Here is a 17,419-nt window from a genome sequence, read left to right as displayed (position 1 = left end):
GGATTTGTCAGAATACAAGATATTGTTTTAATGCACAATTGGTTTCTATCTCATATTTAGCTAAATCTCTATTTGATCAGGATCTTCATCAAGAAATAAAAACAGATAAAACTGGAACTTTAATCACATGCAACAACTATGGTAGAACAACTGTGAATTCTTATTATGCATTTCACATGTTCAGATCTCTCAAATGATATTTTATTCAATACCAAATTCAGCCCATTATAACAGAATAATGTGGTACAAAACCTGTTATACACTTTTTTATGTCTTTAAATTTTGTTTATTTTAAACACAAAGCTGCTAATATATCATATATTCGTGACAGATACATGCTGTGTGGCTACAGAGTAGCCTTGTGTGGCTAGCTCCATTTAACTGTTACATAACCAACAAATGCTATTAATCCTTGCCTTTAAAGGGAAAACTCCTCCTGTTTTGCTTTATTAGACAGGGAAAAGTCCCTCCTTTTGAAGGATATGTTGAAGAACTGCCCTCTCTATCTCCGAGGCTCCTAAGGTAGCAGCACACACAGTCTCTCTCTCACACACACACACACATTATTCCAGTTATTACAGTCCCTGCAAGTGTCATCTCTCAGCCACAGCTGACTGCAGCTCTCTGCCAGCTCTCCTCCACCTACAGAGCTGCTCCCGGCTGTATCTCTTGCAGGGGCTCAGGTAGCATCTCCTCCCAGAACCTGGAATTCTCACAGAGAGGAGCTGCACTGAAAACCTGCACAAGATGGCTCAGGTGTGCACAGGCACCGATGTGGAGCAGCCCTTTGTGAAGCCTCTGTTTTGTCGAAAGGGAGCTCTCAGGCAAAAACTAGTCCATGAGGTCAAGAGCCACAAGTTCACTGCCAGATTCTTCAAGCAGCCCACCTTCTGCAGCCACTGCACTGACTTCATCTGGTAAGTTCCCTCTAGCTAACTTTTATCGTAATGCACTGCTGAGCCATCTGGAATAATAATGCCATAGGTAGCCCTCTGCGCAAAGGGAAGGAGCGCTAGTTATTGTCCTGCTGGCCTGCACTGTGGTGCAATGGTACAGACAGATGACAGGTGTCCTTATTGCCAATCATTAACATACTCTTTAAAGTCCCCTTTCACCACTATATTGTGATTAAAGTAATGGGATACTTGTTGAAGTGTACTGTACAGAATACAGAGTCCATCACCTGCATGTACTGGTCTTTATAGTGGTTAAGTGACTTCTACATTGCTGCATATCGTTCTATCTTCTTCATTGCATGGTTAGACAATGTAAAAGCATCAAATGTACTGTACATCATATACTAAGATAGGGAACCTTTCCACTGTGTTAATAGTATCAGACCTAATGGCTGTGATAATAACAAGTGTATAGGAATTCCACTGCTGGCATTGCATAATAGCCATCACATCATGATATAAACAACAGAGCAAAACGTTTTTATTAGTGCTTGGCAACTACTTGCTGATAAAATGCCATAAGCTATGAAGTATTCTTTGTGCTGCTGGTTCCGTCACTGTACATTGCATCCTTCTAAGCAGATATATAATATGTAATTTGTATCTTTAGTCAGCTCAAAAAAAAATGTTTTATTAGGTGTCAGTTGTGTTATGATTGTTGTTGACCAGTTAATCCTCCTGAAATCCCATCACTACAGAGCAGCCTGCAAATGACCGTGTAAGCAGCAGGACCTGTGCAGAAATCAGATCTAGAGACTGGAATCCCTTTAGCAACAAATTGAATCCTGCTGAGATATCCCTTTGTTTAATGTTTTAACTGTAATCTATGTTGTTAGAGTTCCAAGTAGTATGTGCAATGCTAACAAGTAGTGCAATCAATGACAACAACATCAAAATCAACGTACAATGACCAAACACCATTGGTTGTGATTATTGAATGATAGAATTAGGTTTGATATAAATCTAATCCATAATAAATATAGTGAGGTCTGTTTGCTGCCAGTGAAACGTCTGCTTACCATAACCAGGCAGGGTTATAAATCTAGTTATTTTCCATTATCAATGTTCCAAGGTTGGAACTCCCCACTAAAGCACTAGGCTTAGGGCTGCTCAAGCATATCCCTCAACAGGGTTCTATTGTGAATAAACAATAATAGTGTATTTGTTTCATATACGTAAGGAAAGCATGAGGAATATGGCATTTGTTCTAGAATGTAAACATTACAATAGGATAATATGAATTTTGTTATGTATTTGTGACTCATTTTTATGTTAACAAAAATCTCATAATTATAATAATAATAATAATAATAATAATAATAATCAATCATCCTTTTTTTTTTTGGGGGGGGGGGGAATTTTGAATTTCCTCCATATGTGATAGAAAGAGGATGACTGTGTATTCCTTCATGGACATTTCTTCATCTACCCACATCACATCTCTCTGATAACACTCATCTACATGGGGGTCGTATTTATTTACTTCTTAATGGTTATTTATATAGCGCACCCATATCATGCAGCGCTTTCAGAGAATATTTAGTCATTCACATGAGTCCCTGCCCCAGAGGAGCTTATAATCCTATATCCCCCACCACATTGACACACATGGGGGTTATTTATTTCTTAGAAGCCAGTTAATTAACCAACCAGTATGTTTTTGGATTGTGGGAGGATACCAGAGAACCTGGAGCAAGCCCATGCAAATGAGAAACATACAAACTCCACACATATAGGGCCCTGAATGGAAACGAACCTATGACCCAATTTTGTCTGACAGCAATGCTAACAATTGTGCTACCATGTTGCCGTTCTAACGTTCATATTAAAGAAGATTTTATTATATAACAGAGTTATTGATTAAATCTGAACATTTCTTGGGGTGAATTCTGAGTCGCATGCATTTTCTGTCTGCCCGCGACTGCTTTCTTCCTGCATTCAGGGGTGCTGAAGGGATGGGGGGCAGAAAGTACTAATTCCCCAGGCATATTTAAGGGGTTTAGCAGGGACCTGGTCTTGCTGTTAAGGGGGTCAAATGCTCCCTTTGCAGGTGTTGTGTTAATTCTAGCATCCTGCACCTGTCACAACCCCTGCAGTTCCACTTTCCTGCCTGGGGTGTCACTCGCTGTTTCGGTGCTTCTAGCACACTCAGTTGATGCAACAAACTGCAGAGAGACAGACCAGAGTGTGTTAGAAGCACCAGGGCAGAGAGCGACACCCCAGGCAGAAAAGAGGAACTGCATGGGTTGAGACAGGTGCAAATGTGCAAGATGCTAGAATGAACACATGGTGCACATTGTATTTTCTATTTATTTTTTCAGAGAGGGTGTGGCTACACCCCCTCCATTTCCCGCGGGCCCACCATTTTTCTTAACCACCCTGACTACATTATGCTAATGCAAATATCAGCCTGCGTATACTAAAAATCCTGCATGTGGTAGCCTATTCTGCCTACTGATATTACATCCACAGCTGTCATCATTTGTATTAGGACTAACACCAGCCTCATGCTGGGTGCAAAATCTGAAACCAATCACCCATCTCCACCTGTATGCCACAAATGGGCACTGAAGACGGATTACGTGCCCACGGAGCTCCAACAACACTCCAACTAGTCGGAACAGTTTTGTGCAATCGAATGGTCACTGCCCAGTTACCACCCAGAAATACCATTCTTTAGTACCTAAAATAATATAAAAGAAGCCAGAAAGAAGATGGAAATAATGTTGCCAGGTCCATTTGGCAGAAGTTAACTTCAGGTTATTTTGTATAGCCACAGCGATTATGAATGATGCAGAATCATAACCATCCTTCCCACATGCCAGGCTCTGGGCTCATGGGTAAGCATTTCTATGTCACCCACGTAAAATGCAGTGCAGCGCCTATCTCTAATAGAAATCTGAATGTCCAGGTTGGGTCCCCCACTCAATTACTGAATAGTCATGTAAGGCTTCAGCTGCAGAACATCCAGCTGGGGGAAAAAACAAAAACAGTTGGCAAATGTCATGGTCAGTGGAGGAAGACAAAAATTATTATTTTGTTAAATGGGACAGTAAATAAAAACTAACAATATATAATAGTACAAGATATTGTATACGTTTTGTTTATATCTATCAAGCTACAACAGTATACATCCAGCACAAACAACATGCACTCAAAGTCATCATTTCCCAGAAGTGTAATATGTATTGGTACTTAGCAGTCATTATTGTGTGTTTTGGGTTGTCTTTTTTTATAGTTGTTTTGTTGATGTTTTTAAGCAATAAATTTTGCATTTCAAGCCTCTCTTTGGTTTTCTGTGTGTTTGGCTTGTTTTATAGTAATGACCATATTTAATTTAGTGTGTTTTACCAGCGCATGCCTTGATGCACTTGGTGATATATTGGGAGTTTTATATCCTCTCTTCCCTTCTGTTACTAAAGTTAATGAAGCATAGGAATGTAGTTTATCAGAGATTACAGTTACTGGAAAGCCATTTTTCTATTCCCACGTTGAAGTTCAAAGACTCCGTAATGTACTGAGACTAATCCCAGATTGCAATGAATAAAATATCATCTCTAATCTTCTTTTTTTTTTTTTTTAAGTAACTTTTTATTGTGACTGTGCAAAGGCAAAAATCGGGGGGGCGGGTACAATGAGGCTACATCTATAATACCCTTACATTAGGAGATATTACATTTTTCTGTTACATGTTGAGATAAAACATGGGTTGACAAGCTGCCCCTCCAGCTGTTGCCTTACTGCATTTTCTGTTCTGTTATTATCTTTATCTTTTATTTATATGGAGCCAAGAGGGGTTCGTAAGTGTTGTACAAAGGAAAAAAGACAAACAACAAGTTACATAAATTCAAACTGATACAATTTCACAACTTTACATAATGGTATACGGATGAAGGGTCGACAGACAAAAGGTCAACAATGTGTAGGTTGATACCGGATGGTCTACAGGTACTAAATGTTGACTGACAAAAGGTCAACAGGTTCAGATTGTTGACACACCAATATGTGACACAAAAAAAGTTGACACGTTACTGTTTGGAGGATTTTTTACAAAATTTTAAGGTAAGGATTATGGTTAGGAACTTGAGGGGGGGCTAGGGTTAGGCTGCTAGAGGGGACGGTTAGGTTTAGGCTATGGTTAGGTTTAGGCAACAGAGGGAGGGTTGGGTTTAGGAACGCACAGTCAGGTTGTAATACAGAGACCTCTCTCTCAAACAGTGCCCACTACCAGTTACTGGTTATGAGAAATCACTATAGTGTCCAAGTCTGGGACAGCGCCGACACTGAAGCAAGTTTGACTCCCGACCCACTGGGAATTCGCAGTGCTGTGATCTTCCATATGCCATGGCATACTGTAGCGCGACATGGCTTTGCTCCACTGGGCATGCACCAGAAATCCAATTTGTAACTCCTCGGAGCTGGTTGACAGCCACCACAGCGCCAACCGTGCAGACATTGACGAAAGTTTGTGCTTTAAATGCACAGTCAGGTTGTAAAACCTCTCTCTCTGTCTCTGTCTCTGTCTCTGTCTCTCTCTCGTTACTGGTCATGAGAAATCACTATAGTGTCCAAGTCTGGAACAGCGCCGACATTGACACAATTTTGCTCTTTAAACGCACAGTCAGTATGTACTGTAATACAGACATCCCACTTTCACTGTGTTTGACTCACGACACACTGGGCATGCGCAGTAGAAATAAACTCGAAACACCATACTGTAGTGCGACTAGCTTTGTGCTACATGGGTACTGTATTGGAACGCCATACACCACTTTCTTGAGCACACAGTGGCATAAAGTAGCATAGAAATGCCAGGTGGTGGGAAGTTGTGGATAATGTATTGAATACTTAATAAGTGAAGATTTAAAAAAAAAAAAAAATTCTATATTTTCAAGGTTTCAAACCCACGGGACAAGTAGATGGGAGAAGCAGTGAGACTAGGCATTAGCCCCCTAGGCCACACGCCTCAACCCATTACTACAGTAGTTCCTAAAGTAATGAAATCACTACAATGTCTAAGTCTGGGACAGTGCCGACAGTACTTACATTGGCGCAAGTGTTTGATTTCAACCGCACAGTCAGTGTGTAATACAGAGCTTAATCATCGGGCGGTGATACAGAACATGTATTGGAAATCATACGCATGCACTGTGTAGTTTAGGAAAAGTGACACCTGGTGGACAAAAAGCTGTATTACACCTTGACTTTTTTCCTACGCTACATTACGAAACTTTCTGTGTGGTGCGACTCATGGCGTTGGTGTGTGGCGCGCCATGCAAGGTGTGCTACATAGCGTATGGAGCAACAAACTCTCTGGGCACATCTGTAGGGGTGAGAGTTAGGTATAGGGTTAGGATTAGACTTGAAATACAAAAAAAATTTGTTGACCATATGTGTGTCGACCTTTTAATTATGTAGAGCAGAAAATACAGAGAGGGTATTGCTCGCAAGAGCTTCCAATTTAGAGGGGATATGGGTAGACAGGGAGAAGAGGGTTAGCCTAACTGACAACTGCAGTACAAATCTGGCTCCAAACATAACTTGCGCTGTTAATATATGAGTATACTTATTATTAAACAAGCTTCACATGTTTAAAGGGGCCTACAAACGGTACAATTTGCAAACGATCCAATCTTGTTTGTAAATTCCCTTGAAATCACTGTACACTCCCGGACAAACAATATTGTGCATACACATGGAACGATTGTACAAACGATATAGATGGCTCGTTAATGACTGCAGATCGTTAACATTAAATTGTTTGCAGCAAACAAACTCACGATGCTGGCACAAAATAGTGGAGAGGATTATGCCAGGAAAAGTGACGGCATATTGTCCATCGTATTGTCCATTGAGCATACACACTGAACAATGCGTGCCAAATCGTGAACGATAGGTCTATATCTGTCTGCAGGTTCAATTGATCAGCGACCACGATCAACGACTGCAGGAGCGCACATCGGCATCGTTCTCATGCCCACACATGGCACTTTTTAAACAATTTGTCATTCCAAATGGTCGAAAACGGCCAAATCGTTTAAAAAATCGCGCCGTGTGGGGGGGCCTTTACAGTTTTTAAACTATTGTTTTAGAGCTGAGGTTAATGGATTACTCATCCCAACAAAATGAAGAATTTTGTTTTGTAGGGAGTACAATGCTTTAAAATGAACTCTATTAGGGGTATTCAATATGGGAGCGAAAACATTGTTTTTGCGTTAATATCGCACTTATGACGTCATTATCGCAGGTTTTAGTTTTACACCGTATTCAATTTCAAAGACTTTTCGCAGGTTCGAAAAGTCTTTGATAAAAAAACGGGGATAACTTTTCACCATTGAATAGGTGTCGAAAAAAAGTGCAGAATTGGGGTTTTAGGGGTACAGGCTTAAATAAAATAGCCTGCACCCCTGGGAATGACATTTAAAAAAGAACTGTGTCAAAAAAAGTTTTAAAAAAAAATAGGGACACCCCAAAAAATTAATTAAAAAATTGGGGTGAAAAAAAAAATTGGAAAAAATTGTTTAAAAATAGGGAAATAGGTTCAGGGCTATTCTGCAAGTACGCGGCAGGTGTTTTCTAGAATAGATTTATAGCGGCAGGTGCACAATTGCAGAATTTTTAAAATATGCTAGTACCCATTTTCATGTACCCCAAATTTGATAGGACCACTTAAAAAAAAAAAAAAAAACACCTAAGTGCTCTTCTGCATCACTTCTTCAATGTCGGAAAAAAACACCTGCTGCGGCTATTTAAATCCCCGACTTTCAATTACAGGCTAAAACGGGGGTACCCATAGTGATCCCCATGTTTTTACAACTTTAGAGGGGTCCTACAATTTTTTTAAGGAAAAATTCGTAACTTTACGCAAATCCAACTTCGCAGGCTCCCGTTTTCGTTAATTTCATATTGAATACGGGGGTAAGCGGGCGCGCGCCCCATACTTTAACGCAGGTAAAAACTCTGATATGAAACATAAACTTCGACAGCGAAGTTTACATTTCATATTGAATTCCCCTCATTGTGCTTTCTTCTCTTTAATTACCCATTTGCTAGATCCTTCTGATGTCCCCATAGGTCTGATGTTGCAGTTCATTAACTTCCGACTCAGCCCACCTGAAACAAGCCTGTATCAGGTGAACCTTATATCCCAGTGATTACAAAGCTTACAGGGGAATTGATAACTGATTGGCTTTTTTAAGCCGATTGGGCAGGAGAAAGAAAGGGTGGTGTCCTCTAGTTAAACCCATCTGGGAACTTTTTTTTTTTTACTCCACACTATACAATATTTTTTTTTGTCTACATATTCAATATGGAGCGAAAACTCAGTTTCTGCGATGTTTTTGCTCGGATGACGTCATTTTCGGCGTTTTTACTTTTACACCGTATTCAATTTGAAAACTTTTCGCCGGTGCGAAAAGTATATTGCATTTGACCCTGTGAAAAAGTATCACCAAGGAATGGGTGCCGAAAAAAAGTGCAGAATTGGGGTTTTGGGGTGCAACATTTTGGAAACCACCCTGCAACCTTCAGACAGTCCCCCAAAGGTAAACTGTAAAAAGTTTTTAAAAATACCTCAGAAGACCCCAAAAAAAGCACTTTCATTTTGGGGGTAAAAAAAAAAATTGGGGAGGTACAAAGTTAAAAACTAGCGAACTACAATCTAGGGGGGTCCCCAAGTATGCCCCAGGTGTTTTTTCCATTGCCTTTGCGGCAGGTGGATTTTTCAAATTTTTTAAAACTTAACTTTAGCAACTTTTAAATATGCTCACCCCCATTTTCAAGTACCCAAAATTTGCTGGAACTACTTATTTTCTGCAAAAAAACCTTCTAAATACTATTGTTCACCAGCTTCCCAAATCCCCACAGCTATCGAGCCCGTTTAAAGACCCCAAAAAGCTTCAGCAGGGTTAATCGGGGGTATCCAGAGTGATCCCCCATGTCAGAGCATCTTTTTGGGGGTGTTAGCTGATTTTTGGGGAAATCACCCTAAGTTTTCGCTGATTTCACTTTCGCCGGGTGCCGTTTTCGACGATTTCATATTGAATACCGGTATAAGCGGGGGCGCGCGCGATATTTTTTCGGTGGCAAAAGCTCCGATGTGCGGCGAAAACTTCGACACGCATAGACGGCGAAGTTTACGTTTCATATTGAATACCCCTCATAGAGTATTACTGTAAGTCTAGCTATTCCTGGCATTCCCTGGAAAGTTTAAACATAGTATGCGGCTCCTCTGGGTGTGTGTAATCAAATCTTCTAATAAGGACAAGTGGAGATGTTGCTCAGAAGCAATTAGCTTCCAGCAAAAATGTTATAGAATGTACTACAGTAGATAAATGACTAGAGGCTGATTGGCTGTTATGGATAACACCTCCACTTGTCTTCTGTAGACATTTTGTTATATATTCCCCCTAGTCTGCCTGCTCTCCTCCACTTGCCCCTTCAAAATAATTTCACTACTTCACCTAATCACATCTTTACATCATTATTACTTCTGCTCGTCATAATATTTATACCCCCATCCTCAACCATGACAAGCTGGGCTTTCCCCGACATGGTCACATCCAGGGCCGCCAAGAGCCAAGGCGGGCCCCGGTAATAGGGGGCGTGGCCTAATCTCAGGAGGCGTGGCCACGCCCCCTTGCCGAAAAAAATAATAATAATAAAGATTTGCACTCTGAGCCCACTCAGCTCGGCGCAAAGCCAGGGGGGGCACGATCGGTGGAACCTAGGACATACATAGAAGCCATTCCACACTTCTCCAGTGCTTCTATCACACATATATATATATATATATATATATATATATATATAATAATCTATATCATAAGGGTGGTTTTTTTGCTTGTTTACTGTATAAAAGTTTTTTTTTTTTTTTTTTTTAAATGTCCTCAACATTTTAATAAATCATCAAATATATAAATAACAGCTATTTATTCAGTAGAATTGTATTAATAAGTCTGCATATTTGTTAACAAGAGTGTAGTGGATCGGGTTTTAATAGCTATCATTTAAAGTTGATGATAATTTTTTATTACAATTTTGGGGACATTTTCTGGAAAAAATATTAGGCAGTAAAAATATTTTTGTCATCCCATTTTAAATATCATCAATCCCCTACACATGGCCGGTGCTTTCATTAGGCAGCTTTAGGCTGGCTATTAGTTTATAAACTTAAAAAATATTGCCCAAACAGTTCAGGACCCAAAGTTATGGTGTGTTTAGGTATGTCTATGATAAACAACACCAAATATAAAACAAGGGTATAAACACATGAGTAATGTGTATTTACTACAGTCTTGACAGCATGTATAGATTTTGTGTCAGGATCTCTCAAGGGGGAGGCTTGATAGCAGAGTAGAATAGCAGAAGACAAACCATGACAGTTGTTCTGTATATCCAATTTGCTGATATTTTATGCTTCTCCCAATGAAATTGCAGTATGAATGCCAATATTCTATCTACAGAATGTGGTGTATAAATAGACCATGCTGTTTCAGGACTTTGTAATGTTGAACTGTTTACAGAATGGGCTTGAGCAGGGGTTAAAGCGGGCCGGAACGGCTGCGGAACTGCGTTCAGTCAGTTTGAACTAGTTCGACTCCTCCAGCTCACCTTACCTGGCCAGTCAGCCCTGTTCCGCAGGGAGTTGCCAGGCGCCTGCTGAGATTTTGTTACCAGTAGGTGCAGTGCTCCTTCCCTACAGTGGCAGCCAGAGGCTGGAGTTCGCTCTTGAGCTCCGGCTTCTGGCTCCTGCAGTGGGCACTATGGGAGAGACATCATGACGCCTCACCCATAGTTCTGAGGAGCAGCTAGTCGGACAGCAGCAGGAGCGGGGCTTAAGGTAAGTATTTTGTGTTTACTAGGGTTTTTTCAAGTATTTGGGGCACTGCTACAGGGGGCATTACTACTGGGGGCATTGCATTAGGGCACTGCATAAGGGGCACCACTCACTCCTGGGGGAACTGCATAAGGGGCGCCATTCCTTGGGGCACTGCTGCTGTGGGCATTATGTGTAAGGGGCACTAATGTGGGCATTGTGTAAAAGGGACACTACTATTAGGAATGAGTTAACCTGGAGTTAGCAGCAGGCAAGTTAAGAGAGTTAATTGCAGGAGCAAATAGGGGCAGGTGTGTACTGAACTCTGCCACTGGGAGACTTGCTAGATGATCAGGAAAACTACAGAGTTGCAATATACTGACACAGTTTGGGAGAATAGTGTTTAACCTGCAAAGTTGGATATGGACTTGATTGTGGCAGGCCAGCCACTCAGGATGCAGGTGGGAATACTGTAGAACCTGCAATGCTGGAAATCAACTTGATTGTGGCAGGCCAGCTACTCAGGATTCAAGTGGGAATACTGTTGAACCTGTAATGCTGGATATGGATTTGATTGTGGCAGGCCAGCTACTCAGGATGCATGTGGAATTTTGTAACAGAACCAGTACTTGATATGGTTGAATTGACAGGTGAATGAAGGTTGGAGCGTGTAACAGAATCCGTACTTGAAATGGTTGAACTGGCACGTAGATGCAGGTTGAGCTTGTAGCAGAACCAATACTTGATATAGTTGAACTGACAGGATGAATCCACAGGTATACGCTGGGACTAGACACAAACTTGAGGTGACACAGAAGGTAAGCTGGAGGGTCTTGGCAAGATACAGAGCTGGGATGGACACGGGAACAGGTCAGAATCCAGCAGGAACAGGACACTGAGGACTGAGTCCCTGATTCAGAGCCGGGCGCTCTGACAGAGCGCTCGATCTGAATCATGGCCGTCCCTCTGAATTTTTAGAGCGGCCTCCTGGCCGCTCGCATAGCTGTGGGTAGCCACCCACAGCTATAGCGAGCGGCCAAAAAGATGGTAGCGATGGTCAAGACCATCGCGACCATCGGGCTTGCGACAAGAGACCCTTGTCTTCCGCAAGACCTTGCGACAAGAGTACCTTGTCTTCCGCAAGCCCTGGAGTGCTTTTGGCTCTATCAGAGCCAAATGCGCTCCCACTGACATCACTTGTGATGTCAGTGGGGCCAGCCCCAGACGGTAGGCGTTCCCATGGGAATGCCTCCGTCAGGCCAGCCACGCCCCCAGCACACCTACCACCATCGACAGCACGCCCCCTTTGTAGCGAGACCCATAGTGACGGCTTGCCCGTCGCTATCCGGGTCTCGCGCATGACGGAGCTGGGTCCGCCGTGCGCATGCACACTGGCCCAACATCGACCCGCTTGCGAACGCTCACCGCTCGCGAGCGGATCTGAATCAGGCCCTGGGTTTGGAAGCAAAAATATACAATGGCAGGACACTGGACACAGGAACAAGGGTTCAGGAGCAAGGAACTGCATACCGTGCAGCGACCACGTGAACATCCACTAGGTGCAGAAACTTAGTAATATCATCGGGAGGCAGGAACTGACTTGAATCCCTAATGAAGGGAGAGGTCTCCTGTGATTGGACCCTCAGGCTGCGGTCAGGTGATGAGACTACCAAGAGGTGAGTAGCTGCACATAGCAGCCAGACTCCAGGTAGCTAGAATAGCGACTGAGAGCAGCGGCACATGTAACAACTATTGTGTGTCTTTTCATGAATAAGAGACCCTACTATGTGGTGTAAAATGTGAATATGGGGCACTATGTGCGGCGTAATGTGAATAAGATTGTGCTACTGTGTGGCGCAATTTGAATTGGAGATACTATTGTGTGACCACGCCCCTTTGTTTTGATACCACGCCCCCTTTTGTGGCCCGCTGTCCCTTTATTAAAAAAGCACCCAGGAAAGTGGGACAGGGAGTGGAGGGGTTGAGTTCAACGTTTATATGGCCACTTTTAAGCACTGGGCTAGGGCCACTAAAAGGTAGAAGGATAAGGATGACTAATTTGCCATGGTAATGCTAAATTTACATGTCATTTACAGCTTCAAACACAATCTAGTTTCAATCTGAGAACAGTAACTTAAGTACATATGTGTAAATAAATAATTGTATATTTACACTCTGTCCTAATTCACATGTATCCATTCCTAATCTATATGACTGGCTAAAGGTCAAGGTGAGGACCCATCTATCAAAGGTAGAGATGTCCAATTACTTGTTTGCCAGTGACTTTCTAAATTCTCTTACAGGGGCTGATGTAGAGTTGGATGTAAGTCTGTTTTTTTTGCTCCTATTTTGTACTGAGCATAAAATGATTATGCGTCTATGCAAATGTAGGTTTGGTTGCATGTTGCGTGTTAGACTTCTTGCGCTTAGAAGGCCTGATTCAGAGATGGACACAGCACCTCCGCTCTGTCTTTGTAGGCAGAGACTGTGCTAATATATGCAAAAGCTGCAAGAGGTGTCTTGAGCTAACAGACACCCACTGCCTGCTTCTGTGATCTGCTGCTGCATCAGAGGATGTAAGAATTGGATGAAATGCATGACCATCAGACATCTGAGTAACCCTCAGGTTACTCAGGATGTCTAGTTAAATCGCGTAAATGTAACTTTATTATTTGCGCTGCCCAGACACAGATAAAAGTACTATATTATGTACACACTGAGGGCCTGATTCAGCCCTGGATACAGTTCTGATTCTGTTGCAAATGACCGATGGTTTCATGACTGCGCATGTGCCGAGGCTGCAGTGCGCATGTGCCGAAATGTTACTGCGACCCCGTTCGCAGTGCACTGTATACCGCAGCTTGCTTGACAAGCTCCAGGCATTTGGGGGAGGAGAAGGGGGCTGTTGCAGGCATTTGGGGCAGGAGAAGGGGGCCCTTGCTCAAAACTGAGGTGTGTCTCCTTCGTTTTGTTGCAGTGCCCCAGCAGCGTTTGCATTTTCTGGTGCAGATTCACTGGCCTCATCAGCTTATTTACAGTGGACATTCTGAGTAACCTTAGGGTTACCCAGATGTCTGATGGTCCGCCTGATGGTGATCCAGTGCTGCATTTTCGGACACATGCAGTGGATCTGAGAAGCCACAGGAGGGCGCCTCATTTCAAAAGATGACACCTGCATCATTTACATATCTTCACAGATCTGCTGCTACTGAAGCCACAGCACCAATCACTTCTGCGTCCATCTCTGAATCAAGCACTGCGTATACTTTTACCATTACTACTGCAGCACCTGTGCTCCTGTATTTGGTTGGGTTGGGTACATGATTCCGGCGCTGATAATGCCGGCAGTCAGAATCCCGATGGTGGAAATCCCGATGCATGCAGGTAAGTATTCTAACCCTTCTTCCCCTTCGGCAGCCTACCTCTAAAAGTGCCCCTCTCATCACAGCCTAACCTAACCCACCCCTCCCGCAGACTAACCTAACCCTCCCCCTAGTTCTTAAACCTAACCCTAATGCTAAGCCTCTCGCTAAGCCTAATACTCACTTTTGGATCGTAGCCATCAGGATTCTGACTGCTGTCGATATTCCAGTGCTGGGATTCTGACCTCCGGCATTGTGTGCACCGGGATGCTGACCATCCCATTTGGTTTAGGTGGCAGGGTCACATGATATTGGTACTTGCTGTTTCTCCTCCTCTTGGCGATGCTTCCACCAGAGTTTTGTTTATATTCATAGAAAATGGGGAGGAGTCTTGGTCTGCACACCCTAATTTTAAACATAATAAGAGGTGCTGCCATGTTGAGACTTGAAGTACAATGCAGGGGACATAGGGCCTGATTCAGAGCCGCTCGTAAGCGGCCGCTCGTTCGTTCCGAACGATGTTTGCCCAACTGCGCATGCGTACGGATCGTAATACGCATGCGCGAACCAGTCAGTGCGGCCGAAAATCGTGTGCTCGCTAAATAGCGAATGCCTGGTAATATGAGTGACAGGAGGAGGCGTATGTGGGTGGTAACAGGGGAAGGTGCTTGAAAACGGGGAGTGGAGATCAGAACGCAGGCGTGCTTAAAGGTCAAAACGGGCATTTTATGGGTGTGCATAATTAATACAGCAGCATCACTGACCACGTCACTGGGTTATGTTATAGTCAGAACTGCTCGCAAATTTGTGGTAGGAAAAGCCAACCACAAGAATAGCGAGCAGTTCATACGCTGGTCGATGTACTCGATTAATCTAATAAATAGCGGACATGACGTATGATGCGAGCGGCCAGGGGGCGTTTTTATCAAAAAAACGACCGCATGTTTTGTTTGCTTGTTCAGACATAGAGGCGGCAACAGACCGCAAAGAGCGAACAGTTCATTTGAATAGCCACCCCCTTTTTCTGAACGAGCGAGCGCTAATAGCGACCGGCTCTGAATCAGGCCCATAGAATGCAGGCACACACTGTAGGTACTAAGCACAATAATAATCAAAATCATCCTAATAAACTCTACAATTAACATGGAGTATAAGTGAGGTTCTTAGTACATGTTTGGCCAAAAATGCACTAAATACCTCACTTATACTGTACGCCATGTTAATTGTAGAGTAATCAGGATTATTTTGATTATCATTGTTCTTAGAATGCAGGCGCATATGTGGGCATGTGGGCCCGGGGAAGCTACAAAGACTAATGGGTTTGATGATGATCCAACTCCTACAACTGAGTATTCTCTTAATTTTAGAAATATGATCACACCATATTTAGTATAACCCTCAATATAAATTTTTGTAATGACAAATATGAAATGAAAAGGATAATTATTTCTTGAAGAGAGATGGGTACGGGATGCCGGCGGTCAAAATTGCCGGCATCCCGACATGGTTAGGATACCGACACCTGTTGGTAGGCATCCTAACCCTTCCCCTCTCCCTTATCCTCCCCCCTCTCCCTACCCTAAACCCATGCCTGAACCTAAACTCCCACCCTAGTGCCTAAACCTAACCTCCCCCTCCCTGCACCCTAACCCTCTACACTTTGGACCTCATTCAGAGGCACTCGCAAAATGCGAGTGTTTGCTCTGAATGAGGGCGGCCGCATCTATTTTCGAGCCCGGCCTCCTGGCCACTCGCTAGGCTGTGGGTGACCACCCACATCTTTAGTGAGCGGCCAGGTTAATGGTTGCGATGGTCAAGACCATCACGACCATCGGGGCTTGCGACAAGACCCTTGTGGTAGGGTCTTGTCTACCACAAGCCCCGGTGAGCTTTCGGCTCTATTAGAGCCAGAAACTCACCACTGACATCACGAGTGATGTCAGTGGGGCCGCCCCCAAATGGTATGCGTTCCTTCAGGAACGCTGCAGTTTGTGTAGCCACACACCGCCCCGCTTACAAAATGGATCAAGGTGGCGATCACCATCAACAGCCGCCCCTTTTGTAGTGAGCCCCAGAGCGATAGAATTTCTCTCTCGCTCTGGGGCTTGTGCATGCACAGTGCGGCCACTGCGCGTGCGCAGGACCTCAACATCGACCCGCTTGCAAGCGGGTCTGAATGAGACCCTTAGTGACTAACCTTAACCCACCTCGCTAGTTACCTTCGGGATGCCGGTGCCGAGATTCTGACAGGTGTCAGGATTCTGGCACCAGTCGGGATACTGAATGTATCCCCTTGAAGGAATACTGGATTGGAATAACACTGCAATTGATATTATGCTACAGCAACTCAGTAATAATCAAACTATGCAATACTTTACATATTATATATGTACAGTATATTCAACCTTTGAACACTTATATCTGATTTAGATCATACATTTAACTCTTACATTAGTGACCTCATTGTAGATAACCTTAGAAATTAAATAAAAAAATACAACAAAGCCCTCTCACTAAAGTGAGATTCAGAAAATTCCCACCACAACCTTCATTCATGCAATTCAGTCTCTCATAATAAATAGTTTTGCAATATTTTGTCTAGCCAATTTGATCTGTCTCTGAATTGTTGGTGCACTTATTTAAAAAAGGTGGTGAACCTGGGTCATGTTTATTACACACTTGAGGCTGAGAATTACTATTAATTTAATTAAATGCTGTAGAGTGTATCCTGTAGTGAACACTGATTAAGGCCCTGATTCAGAGCCGGACGCTCTGACAGAGCGCTCGCTCTGAATCAGGGCGTCTTTTTTTTTTTTCTTTTATGGAGCAGTCTCCTGGCTGCTCACATTGCTGTGGGTTGCCACCCACAGCTAATGCGAATAGCCAGGATGATGGTCACGATGGTCAAGACCATTGCGACCATTGGGCTTGCGATGAGACCCTTGTGGTAGGGTCTCGTGGTCGCAAGCCCCAGAGAGCTTTCGGCTCAAACAGAGCCGAAAGCTCTCCCACTGACATCACTTGTGATGTCAGTGGGGTCGCCGCCCCCAAATGGTAGGCGTTCTCATGGGAATGCCTCCACCTGGGCAGCCACCCCCCGGCCCGCCCACCAAAGGCAGTGTGCTGTCACTCAACATCGATAGCACGCCCCCTTTGGTGTGAGACCGGGAGCGATGGATTGCCCGACGCTATCTGGGTTTCGCGCACGACGGAGCCGGCTCCGTCGTGCGCATGCGCTCTGGGCCACCATCGACCCGGTTGCGAGTGCTCAGCGCTTGCGACCA

At 43.6% G+C, this 17,419-nt stretch overlaps 1 protein-coding gene across 2 annotated transcripts in view; it reads left to right on the top strand.

Moving 5' to 3' along the window:
* Positions 1-492: 492 nt before the first annotated feature.
* Positions 493-17,419, top strand: part of PRKCG (protein kinase C gamma) — a 452,626-nt gene continuing 435,699 nt past the window's right edge. For both annotated transcript variants that reach the window (XM_088459502.1, XM_088459496.1), the window contains exon 1: positions 493-917. In XM_088459502.1, coding sequence (XP_088315628.1) covers positions 748-917 — 170 coding nt within the window. In that variant the 5' untranslated portion in view covers positions 493-747. The remainder of the gene's footprint in view (positions 918-17,419) is intronic.

Source organism: Taudactylus pleione, unplaced genomic scaffold, assembly GCF_031769625.1.
Source record: "Taudactylus pleione unplaced genomic scaffold, aTauple2 ptg000041l, whole genome shotgun sequence".
Lineage (NCBI taxonomy): Eukaryota > Metazoa > Chordata > Amphibia > Anura > Myobatrachidae > Taudactylus > Taudactylus pleione.
This window is presented reverse-complemented; position numbering and strand designations above follow the sequence as displayed.